Source organism: Nannobrachium achirus (assembly GCF_963921795.1).
Source record: "Nannobrachium achirus genome assembly, chromosome: 15".
Taxonomy (NCBI): domain Eukaryota; kingdom Metazoa; phylum Chordata; class Actinopteri; order Myctophiformes; family Myctophidae; genus Nannobrachium; species Nannobrachium achirus.
Genome location: NC_137822.1, coordinates 1006627 through 1020910, shown reverse-complemented (window position 1 = coordinate 1020910; position 14284 = coordinate 1006627). Strand labels below are relative to the sequence as shown.

At 41.2% G+C, this 14284-nt stretch overlaps 1 protein-coding gene across 4 annotated transcripts in view; it reads left to right on the top strand.

The window, feature by feature from the left end:
* The window catches only part of LOC308298766 (uncharacterized protein), a 39658-nt gene extending 37009 nt beyond the window's left edge, over positions 1–2649 (top strand). For 3 of the 4 annotated variants that reach the window (XM_080742439.1, XM_080742437.1, XM_080742436.1), the window contains 4 exons: positions 36–174; positions 308–341; positions 679–835; positions 1729–2649. In XM_080742439.1, coding sequence (XP_080598565.1) covers positions 36–174; positions 308–341; positions 679–835; positions 1729–2260 — 862 coding nt within the window. In that variant the 3' untranslated portion in view covers positions 2261–2649. The remainder of the gene's footprint in view (positions 1–35; positions 175–307; positions 342–678; positions 836–1728) is intronic. The other variant, XM_080742438.1, reaches the window with a different exon arrangement.
* The last annotated feature ends 11635 nt before the right edge of the window (positions 2650–14284 follow it).

Here is a 14284-nt window from a genome sequence, read left to right as displayed (position 1 = left end):
ATTTAAAGTGACTGTGACATTTTCTGGTTCCCCAGCAGTGGTCTCCCTTCCTCTGGAGAGGGTGGACACGGTTTAACGCTCTGCGATGTGCTTGTGCCCGTGACCGGAGAGACGGGACCCGACGGAAACGTCACACGTGGACAGGATGTCGATCCAAGACCCACAGCATGTGCAGTAAGTCAACTTACAGTACCAGGAACTAAAGGGCTGTTGATTAACTGTGGCACTCCAGGTCATCATCCGTAATAATAATAATGACAAAATGAGTTGTTTTTTTACTTTCTTCTTTTTTTGTTCTTCTCAACAGAGTTCAGTCGTGCAGAATTCAGAGAACGCAGAAGGTAGGATGATGTAGCATTTGATTTTCATTTTACGCACTTTGAACCCCATATACTTTGTTGACTGGTGTGCCCCAGGGCTCTATACTAGGCCTGTTTCTCTCTCTTTTTGCAGACAATATCACGGTTTCATTTTGTACTGAATGACAAATAAACTAGTACATGTGTCGGGTGGAGAGGGAAGACATGAGGCCTTGTTTCTTAGGAGGCAGTCCAAAAATGTTTGCAAAAAATCACAACTTGCATTCATCCACTTGCCTGTACATCAGTTGTACAAATCACAGATTGGGAAAGTGTTCATTCATGAGATTTTGTTTTGCTTCAAACCTGTTTTAACCAGGCGAACCAGAACCAGAGCCCACCTGCCCCCCAGCACAACCACAAGCCATGGAGCCAACAGCAGAATCCCAGGTGGAAAAGCAAGACGCGGGTGATGCGGGCGACCGCAGCGCAGCAGCAGAACTTCCCCCTGATACCACCAGCAGCACTCTGAAGAGGTGAGATGAATGTAGAAATATCAACATCTTGTCATGATGAACTTCATCAGCATCTTTGTTTTTGATGTCAATTACATCACTGGTTCTCAGCCTTTTAGTTTCAAGATTTTTTTTATTAAATGTATTTTTTTTATCTCTGGGACCCCAATGTACACTGTAAAATCCTCTGTCTTAATTTAACTCAGAGTGTACAAATGTTACCAATTGTTCACCAAATGTTTCCATTTGGTTGCTTTTGTACACTCTTGGAGTTACAGACCCATAAGGGTCCATGTGGTTCCCAACTGTCTATCACTTAGCTGGGGGTCCCCTCCAAGGACCCCTGGGCATCCCTGGACCCCTACGTTGACGACCAGTGATGTGCATACATTCTCATACTATGTATTAGGGCATTCACGAATAGTGATTTTTAGTATTCGAATTATTCGACCGCAAAGTATTCGAATAGTCGAATATTCGACAGGACTGGCCAAACTGTCAAATATTAAGTAAGCAAGAGGCGAACATTGTGAAAATAGCAGATCTACATGTAGATCTGCTATTTTCACAATATTTATCTGCGGAACAGTCACATTAAATGTAATACCTACAATTCCAAGTGCTCGTCAGGGTGGGGGTCCCAAGTTCAAATATGTTTATTTTGGGGGTCACAGTCTAAAAAGGTTTGAGAACCCCTGGTATAGAGCATTAACAAATTCATCCACCAGGGGCATTGACAACTCATTCTTATGACTTCCTATATAGCCAAGCTTTATAAACTATATATTTTTTTAAAGAGAAAACAATAAAAAAAATTAAGCAAATATTCGACTTCGCTGAACAACGTCGAATAGTGACTTTGATATATTTGATGAATGCCCTACTATGTATTATAATCTCTCATGTGTTCATAGGCCTGGCAGAAAACCCAAGGGATTCCTCTCCTTCCTGTCCAACAAGTCCGGCGCCTCTCCGTCCCGCCCGGCCAGGGCGCTCTCCCAGGCGCCTCAGCTCGGCGCCTCGCGTACAGGAAGGAGACGAGCGGCCCCGACGACGACGACGGCCTCCGCGACAACGCCACGCGTGGACCAGAAGCCCTCGACGTCTGCCGCTCCCCTGGACGCAACACAACGAGCCGGGAGGGATTTTAAACAGAGCTGCCACAAACCGGACTCACAACCCAGTACCTCCCAGCACCCAGACCCAGAACCCAGTACCTCTAAATGCCCGGGACCCAGTACCTCCCAGCGTGCCGGCGCTGCGGACAGGACAGCAAACGTTTCTTTACACACACAACCATCTGCTCCCTTACAGCTGATGTCTACCGTTGATAGCTCTCATCCCATGCTGGAGGAGCATCATGACTTTGTAGAAGACATCGAGGAGCCGACCGGTGTAACACAGTTCTTCTTAAATGACATTTTCACAGATATGGACGAACAGTGACGGCAATTGGGGGACACATAATTTTAGTTCATAAATATAGTTCATAGATGTTAGCGTAGAATGATGGCTTTTAGCCTGGGTACCAGCCTGGGTACCAGGCCAGCCTGCTGCGCTGCGTTCAGTGGGTTGGGTTTGTCACCTCGCTGCTCAGTCTGGCAAGCTTCTCCATTTAACTATTGAGTAGGGGTGGGCGATAGTGTGATAATTATCGCTGAGACGATACAATGTCTCCACGATATGCCTTTTCAGAGGTATCGTATATATCGTGATACAATCCTGTTTTAAGCGTAACAAAAAAAAATCCTGTTTAAGCGTTAATACAGAGATTCATTGCAGAATTCAATTTAAACCATTTTGGTCAGTAGTTCTCAAACTTTAAAATGTCAAGGTCTCCACTTAACTCTGACAGTATACAAATGAAACCAAATGGACCCGTAAGGGTCCATATGGTTTAATTTGTATACTGTCAGAGTTACATACTTGTAAAGTTCAATTTAGACCTCCTGAAAGGAACCCAGAGAGTCTAGTTTTTGTCAAGTAACTTGAAAAATAACCATAAAAACCAACGTGAAAAAGAATGGTGATAAAATCATGTATCGTGATACAGCTTGGGAAAATATCGTGATATTGTATTTTATTTTCCATATCGCCCACCCCTACTATTGAGTATTTCCGAATGTCACTTGTTACATAGGCGACGTCATTGCTGATTGGATGCTGTTCCAACGAATAAGAGTAGGGTTAGGGTACGTAGGCTACGTCATCAGCCAGCCAATACACACTTGTGTAATCGTCCCACACCACAAACCAATCAGAAGCCACGAGTGGTTTCCACTTGTTTTCTAGGTCCCGATCGGAGCCTGGCCAGACTGAGAAGCGAAGTGACAAAACCAATGAACTGAACGTAGCGTGGCAGGCTGGTACCCAGGCTAGATGGCTTTGGGGACACAGAGCATTCACTACGTTTAGTCATACTTGTGTATTACTGAATGCGTTTTCAGTTTGGGTGAAGTTAGTCTGGCGCGCCAGAGATCTCTGCCTACCAATATGTCTGGCGACATCAAATTTAATTTAACTTGGGGGCAACTCTTTGTTGAAACAATTCAGATGGGGAAAATAAATGCATTATTGCAGATTGCAGAACCATTGCAAAGACTTTGAGGCATTCCGTCATATTGGGAAGCTATCAGTATTGGTTTTCAAAGCAGTTGGTGTAGGTTTGTTAACAGAGATTTTCTCTGCTGTACCAGCCTCTACATTGAATTTAGATTAATTTATTACTTTTTCATTTTTTTCCCCCTGTATATACACTATTTTTTTCTTGTGTTGTATATTAACAGATCAAGCAAAGCAATTTTAATTGATTTCTTATAATCAACTAAATCATTTAGTCTGATTAACCTCTTAAGCCCTATTTTATACTTTGCCGTACGCAAAATAGCCGATCCACTTGCTCTCAAACATACTACTGTCTGTATTGAATATACAGAAAGTAGTGTGAAATATGTGTATATATATTTATATATCTCCCACCTCCCCAAAACAAAAAATAAAAAACGTAATCGATTGGATTGGTTTATTCAATTATAACTTGCACTCAACTAATTTAGCTCAAGACATTTCAGTAGACAGAGATCTCAGGTCGTCTGTCTACCCCAGAACTGGGTAAAGCGATACCTTAACCCATTTAGAATGGGTACACATTATTGTATATAATTATTTTATGCTTTAACTATTGAAAAATAGCAGATATACAAGCTCACAGCGCGGCACCGAGCTGCAAGCTTGTAGATCTGCTATTTTTGAAAATCGTGAAAATAAGAATTTTGACCCGATTCTATAAGTGTCTTTTGAATCCTTCTAAGGTTTTTTGAGAAACCTGTGTTTCTATGTCAGCAATTTGGCCAGCCATTGTCAAAGAAAAGGTCCTTTTCACTTAACTGGAGCTCAGTTAGTCTGTTCTTGAGAGACTACAATATCAGTGGTTCTCAAACCTTTTCATGTGAAGGACCCTCAAAATGATATTTATTTGGCCACGGACCCCCATCTCAAAATATTCAGTTCCAGGGACCCCCCAGAAGCAAAATTTGAGTTGCAAACGTTCGCTTTGAAAATACATATATTCAAAGATTTGCACACATTTTCACGACTTTTTCAAAAATAGCAGATCTACAAGCTCGCAGCGCGGCACCGAGTGGCGCGCTGTGAGCTTGTATATCTGCTATTTTTCACTGGGTAAAACATTCAATAATTCTAGGCCTATTTTCATTATTTAAAAATATATATATTTGAAAAAAAAAACTTTACAGGAAGAAAATCTACCATTTTTCAGAGGAAATTATAAGGAATTCCAAAAACATTAATACAATTAGGAAGTAGTGAAAATAGACAATCTATAAGCTTTGTGCCGCATTGTGAGCTTGTAGATCTGCTCTTTTCACTAGTTTAGGTCCTGGGCAAAAGTCAGAATTCTCTTTTGAGTCGAGTTAAAATGTGTGAGAATGTTTGCCTTAAGGGAAGTTCCACATCGCACAGTACATACCTGCAGTGTTCACTTGGAGTCTGTTTGAGTTCCAGTTTTGTTTCATGAAGGCTCATTAAATGTTTTTATTTTCTGTAACATACTGTATGTGAGTAGTTTGTTTAATATGTACACTTGTGTTTTGTTTTTGTGGTGTGTATTGGAGATACCAAAAGAAAATCCAATTTAGGACCCCTGACTTCATAATATATTTGCATAATTAATTTACCTCGCTGGGGTCAGAAGAAAATACGGTAGAGATGCTCCGATTGCGAATCAGTAATTGCCGATACCGATATTCCCGATCACAGCGTCAAGTCCATCAATTCTTCTCTTTGTTGTGTTACTGTAGCAGCATCTATACTATCATTTTGCGAATGTCTGAGTGAGTGAGTGTCTGAAACAGCGTTTCTCCTCGGTGGCTGGAGCAATTGATCTGAAATCGCATCACCATATGAACACACCTGACATAACTGTGAAGCCCGTTTGTCACTTTCACAAATCATATGCTGTATATTAGCATTTTTATGGTGTATCTACTATCTATTCTGCATCTAGCATGAGGCACATCTATTCTGCATCTAGCATGAGGCAAAATGTTTAACCAGCTCTGTGTGTGTGTGTGTGTGTGTGTGTGTGTGTGTGTGTGTGTGTGTGTGTGTGTGTGTGTGTGTGTGTGTGTGCGCGCAGGCGCAGGCAGGCGGGCGGGCGGGCTGGGGGGGGGGGGACAGTATCTCTGTAGCCATTACACGAAACGGGTTTCTTACATTGATGCTCCTACATCATGCAAGCACCAGCTAAAGTTACTTTCCATCCCTCATATACTGTGTGCACAGTGCACATCCCATAACCCACACACTGCACATCATTTTGGAGCTCATATCTTTGAACGGGTAAGGGATAGTTTATATATATTCAACGATTCTTCTTACAAAACATTGACATAGTATATATAAGTATTGTGAAAATAGCTGATCTAGCTTGTAGATCGGCAAAGCCGATACCGATCAAAGCCGATATGAGTGGTTCTCAACCTGTGGGTCGGGACCCCCAGGGGGGTCCCCAAATTATTTTGAGGGGTCCCCAGATGATTAACTTAATGTGCAACATTGTTTTCTCTCAACAGTAAACACAGGGTATCTACACATTTCTAATGTGTCAATTTAAGCATGTAGATCTACTATTTTCACAATAGAACAGTGTTACAAAATGTAATGCCTCAACTCTTAGTGCTTGTGAGGGTGGGGAGGTCCCCAGTCAGGGACGGATTAACCCCCACGAGGGCCCCTGGCCGATCATTTTTTACCCTCCACCATAACTCCTTATGGCCCCTGGGAGCCGGCCCCGGGCAACGGCCCCACCGGCCTAATGGTTAATCCAGCCTGAAACCAATTTACTACCTGTCAGAAACTCGGGGCACAGCTCTGTGTTTTGAAGTGTTTTTTTTTTTCTATTATTCTAGCCTGGGGGAAAAAAATTAAATAAGAGACATTTGCCAAAAGAGCCAGAGAGGTGGTATAGTGGTCTAATGATTAGTTCCTCAGCTCAGGGGTTCCATGTTCAAACCCCAGTCTTCCCATAGTTCAATGATGCACTACTTTTGAATTTTCTATGCAGACATATACATGAGTGACTCAAAATGTCTTCCATAAATGCATTGGGCGCTAAGACATTATGGTAGCTCTGTTGGAAAAGCTCTTGACTAATCATCATGAGGATCCTATCCTAGCTCCCCTGCATTTGAGCAATTAACACTGATGGCTTGTTTTTTCTCTCCTTTAAAAGGCCATTGTCATTGACAATGCATTGGGCACTTAAAGTTAAATATTTAAAAAACTACACATTATTTCAAAGTAAAAATCTCAAGCATGCATGTCCACAGTAAGGTGGAATTTTTGAATTGTGAATCAAGTTGCTTGGTTAAAGTATTTAGGAATAGCGTGGTGCCAACCCAGAAAACTGTTACCTTCAATGGTGTAGTGGTTCAGATGCAGACCTTTAGTATAGAAGGTTCTGAGTTCATAACCAGTGACCAATGACATGAAAAAAAAGTGAGTCCCAAAATCAAGGCGAAACACCTGGGAAAAAAGTGAGTCCCAAAATCAAGGCAAAACACCTGGAAAAAAGTGAGTCCCATCAAGGCGAAACACCCGGAGAAAAGTGAGTCCCATCAAAGCGAAACACCCGGAGAAAAGTGAGTCCCATCAAGGCGAAACACCCGGAGAAAAGTGAGTCCCATCAAAGCGAAACACCCGGAGAAAAGTGAGTCCCATCAAGGCAAAACACCTGGAAAAAAGTGAGTCCCATCAAAGCGAAACACCCGGAGAAAAGTGAGTCCCATCAAGGCGAAACACCCGGAGAAAAGTGAGTCCCATCAAAGCGAAACACCCGGAGAAAAGTGAGTCCCATCAAGGCGAAACACCCGGAGAAAAGTGAGTCCCATCAAGGCGAAACACCCGGAGAAAAGTGAGTCCCATCAAGGCGAAACATCCGGAGAAAAGTGAGTCCCATCAAGGCGAAACACCCAGAGAAAAGTGAGTCCCATCAAGGCGAAACACCCGGAGAAAAGTGAGTCCCATCAAGGCGAAACACCCGGAGAAAAGTGAGTCCCATCAAGGCGAAACACCCGGAGAAAATTGAGTCCCAAAATCCCCAAAAAGTGAGTCCCAAAATCAAGGCAAAACACCTGGAAAAAGTTGAGTCCCATCAAGGCGAAACACCCGGAGAAAAAGTGAGTCCCAAAAGCAAGGCCACCTGGAAAAAGTTGAGTCCCAATCAAGGCGAAACACCCGGAGAAAAGTGAGTCCCAAAAGCAAGGCGAAACACCTGGAAAAAAGTGAGTCCCATCACGGCGAAACACCCAGAGAAAAGTGAGTCCATCAAGGCGAAACACCCGGAGAAAAGTGAGTCCCCATCAAGTCGAAACACCCGGAGAAAAGTGAGTCCCATCAAGGCGAAACACCTGGAGAAAAGTGAGTCCCAAAATCCCCAAAAAGTGAGTCCTAAAATCAAGGCGAAACACCTGGAAAAAAGTGAGTCCCATCACGGCGAAACACCCGGAGAAAAGTGAGTCCCATCAAGGTGAAACACCGGAGAAAAGTGAGTCCCAAAATCCCCAAAAAGTGAGTCCCAAAATCAAGGCGAAACACCTGGAAAAAAGTGAGTCCCATCAAGGCGAAACACCCGGAGAAAAGTGAGTCCCAAAATCCCCAAAAAAATGAATCCCAAAATCAAGGCGAAACACCTGGAAAAAAGTGAGTCCCATCACGGCGAAACACCCGGAGAAAAGTGAGTCCCATCAAGGTGAAACACCGGAGAAAAGTGAGTCCCAAAATCCCCAAAAAGTGAGTCCCAAAATCAAGGCGAAACACCTGGAAAAAAGTGAGTCCCATCAAGGCGAAACACCCGGAGAAAAGTGAGTCCCAAAATCCCCAAAAAAATGAATCCCAAAATCAAGGCGAAACACCTGGAAAAAAGTGAGTCCCATCACGGCGAAACACCCGGAGAAAAGTGAGTCCCAAAATCCCCAAAAAATCCCCAAAAAGTGAGTCCCAAAATCAAGGCGAAACACCCGGAGAAAATTGAGTCCCATCAAGGCGAAACACCCGGAGAAAAGTGAGTCCCATCAAAGCGAAACACCCGGAGAAAATTGAGTCCCATCAAGGCGAAACACCCGGAAAAAAGTGAGTCCCAAAATCAAGGCGAAACACCCAGAGAAAAGTGAGTCCCATCAAGGCGAAACACCCAGAGAAAAGTGAGTCCCATCAAGGCGAAACACCTGGGAAAAAGTGAGTCCCATCAAGGCGAAACACCCAGAGAAAAGTGAGTCCCATCAAGGCGAAACACCCGGAGAAAAGTGAGTCCCAAAATCCCCAAAAAGTGGACAGAGAGGAGAATGCTAAATAAAAGTCTGGGTATTGGAGGCTATTGTAGAAAAGACATCATAACAACGTCTTTGTGCAACATTGAATTATGGCTTTTGGATTGAAATTGAAGTGTTTAGATGGCTGTAGCCTATAACTCATGAAAACAAGTGATATTGTTTTCTCTATGTTATGCCAAAAATAGCAATTATTACCATGATGCCTGGGATTTGATCATGGAATCTCTGAGAACATTAGACATCTACACTATAATAACTCAGTTTGTTTAATGCAATAGTATCTTACTATTCAAGAGTTATTTTGTATGATTGTCTTCAGTTTTGATTGATTGAAGACTTTATTAGAAGTTTGCATAGGAAAAGGTACAGTTTCATGACGGTACAGTTCACTGGTACAAGGTCTACTAAAAGGAGATCCATGAAAAGACTAAGCTTATTTCCACTGGAAACCATTGAAGTATCTCATATAACATTGAATGACAGACAAATAGAACACAGTACTATGCAGTAGATATGTAAAGAAAAACAAAAAAGAAAACAGTAAGTCTAAATAAACAGTATATACAAAGAAGGGGCAGGGGAGGGTAGGGTTGGGCTAGGTTAGTTTTTTACCAGTTGCGAATGGCTGCTGCCTGTAAGTGATTCTTCAGGGCAATTTTAAAGGATGCTAGTGATCCACACTCCTTTATGACCTTCGGTAAGGCTTTCCACATTTTGGTGGTATAGCAGAAAAAGGAGTTTGACCCTTTGTTGGTTTTGACTCTGGGTTGAAAGTGATCTGTGGCGCTGCCTCTGGTGTTGTAATTATGGACATCCTTAATGTTTATAAAGTATTTTGACAGGTACTTGGGTATCATAGTGGTGTAGTGTATCTTGTACACCAGGCCCATTGCAAGTTGCTGTACTCTGTCATCTACTCTGAGCCACCCCACTCTTAACTGGTGAGTAGCGGTGAGGTGAGTCTGATAGGGAAGGTGAAGTAGGACCCTAATTAGTTTATTTTGGGCTGTTTGGAGTTTAGTTTTTAGGGCTTGTGGGGCGTCACGATACCATACGTGGACTCCGTAGTCAAAGAGGGGCTGGATTATTGCACCAGCTATGGTCTTCAGTGTGTTGAAATTGACCATTGGGGCGATCCTCTGTAGGAAACGAGTCCGTTGGTTGATTTTATTTATTACTTTAGAAGTCATCTTTTCACTGGAAAGATTAGCTTCAAGGATACATCCTAAGTAAGAGATTTCGTTTTTTCGTGTTATGACCTTGTCACCCACTTTGATTGTGAAGTTATCGACTTTTTTGAGGTTATGATTTGATCCAAAGAGGATGGACTCAGTTTTTCCCAGATGAATTGATAATTTGTTGTCATTAAGCCATGTGCAGATCTTACTTAGTTCAGAGTTAAGTGTCTTTTCAACCTGCAAGTGGTCCTTGCCCGAGACTAGGAGAGCCGAGTCATCCGCGAACAGGAACAGGTTGCAGTCACAAGCAGATGCCATGTCGTTCACATATATTAGGAACAACAGAGGTCCCAGTATGCTACCTTGAGGAACACCACAGCTTACTGGGAGGGGGGGGGACAGGGTACCGTTAATCTCCACCACCTGTTCCCTCCCCACCAGGTAAGATTGCATCCAACTCACTGCTGCGCTGTCAAGACCGATGGCTTTTAGTTAGTAAAGTTAAGTTGAAACTCCACTTACTCCAGCATTGAATAATAGGAGGCATGGGACTTGAACAAGGACTGGTTGCACATGAAATCAGATGCTTAGACCATTACACCACCACTCAGACACATTCTTCAGAATCATTTTAGTAGACTACTATTCATTTGTATGTTAGTCTTCAATTATTAAAATTAAATTAGCTGCTGATTTGAAAATGGAATCTATGAGCTGCACCATTCAGTCATACATCTCTTAGTAATATTGAAGTGTTCTTTATTAGGCCTATGTTAGCTTTTAATTGGTAAAGTTAAACACCCCAGCATTGAACCACAGATCAACTGGAACTTGAACTAAGGCCTCAATGAGTTTTGTACCACATGCGACAAGACGCACGAATCGAACTGGGTTCGATCGAGAAAAAAACACGCGGCCGCAGCCACTCGTCGCACGGCTAATTCGGATCTGTGTGCATGAGGTCGTGTTTTCTTTAAAAAAAATGAAATTGTCCGTTTTATCCGTGCGGATAAACGCGCCTGTGTGCAAAAGGCTTAACAGTGAACTCCAGGAAGACTGGGATTTGAACATGGAATCTCTGTGCATATACAGTATAGTCTGATGATTAGATGACCACACCATCACTACAACACTTTACAAAATATTTCCTTTTATCTTAACTGTCAGTAAAGTTAAAATTCTAATCTTCTGGATTCTGACAGTCCAATGTTGGCAGCCCTGACTTTGGGTGCCCAGTGCATTTTCAAAGACATTTTGAGTTACTCATGCATATCTTTACAAAGAACATTGCAAGTAATCCATCATCAAACTACAGGTACTCTGCTGGAAGTCAGATCATTAGACCACTCAGGGATTAACCCCTGTGAGGGCCCCTGGTCGATAATTTAATTTTTTAGGGCCCCTCCACCATAACCCCCCCTCCCTCCTGACGCACACTACCCAGCTCGGATTTTAGGCCACGATGATCATCTGTGGGCCAAGAAAGCACCTGTAGACAACAGAGGAGGGGCCCACACTTTTATACGTTTATACATTTATGTTTTTAATTAACATAATAGTAAATTGTCAATGACCACACGGCCAAGTTCCCCCAAGGACCCCTGAGAGCCAAGGGCCCCTGGCAACGGCCCCACTGGCCCAATGGTTAAAACCACTGCTTTAGACTACTGGACCATCTCCCACTACAGAACTCTTCAGGTGCTTTTGAGTAATTATTTTGTATTTTAACACTGATGGCAGTTGCAAAGACGTGCGGTTGACCTTAAAACTGTTTTGTTTCAAGGAGTTGCATGGCGAATCATTGGTGCAAAATTCAATAGAACACATGAAAATATATTATGTTAAGATTAAGTTCTTGGGGGAGGACCCTCAGACCCCACCCCCATTACAAAAAATAGAAATCTCCTGGATTCTGACAGTCCAATGTTGGCAACCCTGCATACAGGACAAAGACAAAATACTATACATTTTGTTAAATTAAGAAAACCCTTAAATATGGAGAAAGTGTAGGAGTCATGTAGCACTCCTCAAAAGTAGAGACAAAGAATCCTTGAATCAGATACAGTATGTCGATAGTGGTTTATTGGGCAAGTGTTACAAGTTTCTTCCAAAGTATTTGTGTGGTCAGTATATGGCACTAAATGCTCATGTAATGGCCAACCTCAGGAATATAATTTGACAATAACTGTACAATGTCAGGGTTTTATTTCTAATACTACATCTGGCAAAAGAAAAAAAGGCAATTAAGGCCAGACTGAATACAATATCATGTATTGTTGCATCTTAATAAAATGAGAAAATAAATATAGTCGACAGATGTTTCTATACATTTTATTCAAAGAGATATTTCAGTTTAACATGTTTATCATCTAATCAGGCTTTTGTGACCACCCTGGATAGATTTTAACTTGCTTTATTCTGTATTTAGATATTTAATATTCATTTTATCAGACACGCCCCCTTCCTATACAAACCCATTGTAACTTCAATCTCCATTTTAACCATGATAGATTCATTGTAAACACCCGTACCCTCCTAATACGTGGGCTGGACGTGTTTTTTCTTTAACTTTTTTTAAATAAAAAAAATGATTAGAAATAAATGATTAGAAATTAAAAATGATTAGAAATAAATGAGAAAAAAAAAAACATATTGAAAAAACGCGGCCAGCTCACGTATCACGTATTAGGAGGGCGTCAGGAATCACCAGAAAAAAAGAACAGTGAATCTATTCAATGAATCTATCATGGTTAAAATGGAGTTTGAAGTTACAATAAGTTTGTATAGGAAGGGGGCGTAACTGATAAAATGAATATTAAAGGGCCGGTTCACCTCTGGGGCAACCAGATCTTATTTCATTGTTGTTTGGGACACAATCAACACAATCCTGTGTTATGTTTTGTGTTCAATCTGTGTTTTGAGATATTTTAGTATTTCAGCATGAATGATGATGCATTTTGCATCATATGATGCAGCATGATGACTCATGATGCAAAATGCATCATCATTCATGCTGAAATACTAAAATATCTCAAAACAGATTGAACACAAAAAATAACTCAGTATTGTGTTGATCTTGTAATAAAATAAGATCTGGTTGTCCCAGAGGTGAACTGGCCCTTTAACTTATCTAAATACTGAATCAAGCAACTTAAAATCTGTCCAGGGTGTTCACAAAAGCCTGATTAGACGATAAAATGACCAAACGTTTTTTGAAAGTGAAATATCCCTGTAACTTCATCTTGCTTTTTTCTTTTTGTAGGAAATGTAGTCATGAGATTGCCACATTGAGCCAAAGTTAATACAAATATAAACAAAAGCTGTAAAATAACAAAATAAATAAAAACATAATACCGGTGGTAATAATAATAATAATAATAATGTACAAACAAGGCTGAGGTCCAGCAATAAAGAAATGACCCTCCTCTTAAAGGACAACTTTAGTTTTTTACAACAAGGGCTCATATTTTAGATTAAAGAATATAAAACATTTTAGAGATTCTTATTTCAGTGGTTGGGGGCATGCGTACAAGATACAACGCAAACTTTCATGGTTGGATGTGACTTATGGGGGCTAGAAGTGTTACTGTAAATAGCAATAAAGAAACTGCTGGCTTATTGTGTCTAAAAAGACACATTTGGCCACTTGTACACATGCAAATTAAAACATTTTAACACTCACTTTTTCTTTTCTCTAATTACAATCTAAAATATGAACCCTTGTTGTAAAAAAACAAAGTTGTCCTTTAAAATACTAGCCTATATAGCAGGGGTCTTTAACGTTTTGCAGGCAAAGGACCCATCGTTATAGAAAGCACTATCAGTGTTGTGTAACTTATATGTTTTCTATGAATATGCTGGATTCATGTTAATGTGTATTCCCAGACATTTAAACTTTAAGCCCGCAACACCCTCAACACTTAGCTTGACCTTTGGTTCGGTACTTGGTCTGCTCTTTCCCTCCCTCTCTACACCAAACCTCTTTCCCTCCCTCTCTACACCAAACCTCTTCCGGACAATGTTCCGCACGGAATATAGGGATGCCAGGGTTCAAGTGGTTATTAACCCATTAATGCTTTAGCTATTGAAAAATAGCAAATATACTAAGCTCACAGCACGGCAGCGCTGCGAGCTTGTAGATCTGCTATTTTTGAAAAGTCGTAAAAATGTGTGCAAATCTTTGAATATCTGTATTTTTAAAGGAAACATTTGTAACAAAACTTTTGCTTCTGGGGGTCCCAGGAACTAAATATTTTGAGATGGGGGTCCGTGGTGAAATACATAATTTTATGTTTGGGGGTCCTTGACATGAAAAAGTTTGAGAACCACTGACATAGAAACCTTAGAAGGAGTTAGAAGACATTTATAGAATCAGGTCAAAAATATTCAAAGACTTCAAATGTACTGATGATTTGTCAAAAACAGCAGATCTACAAGCTTGC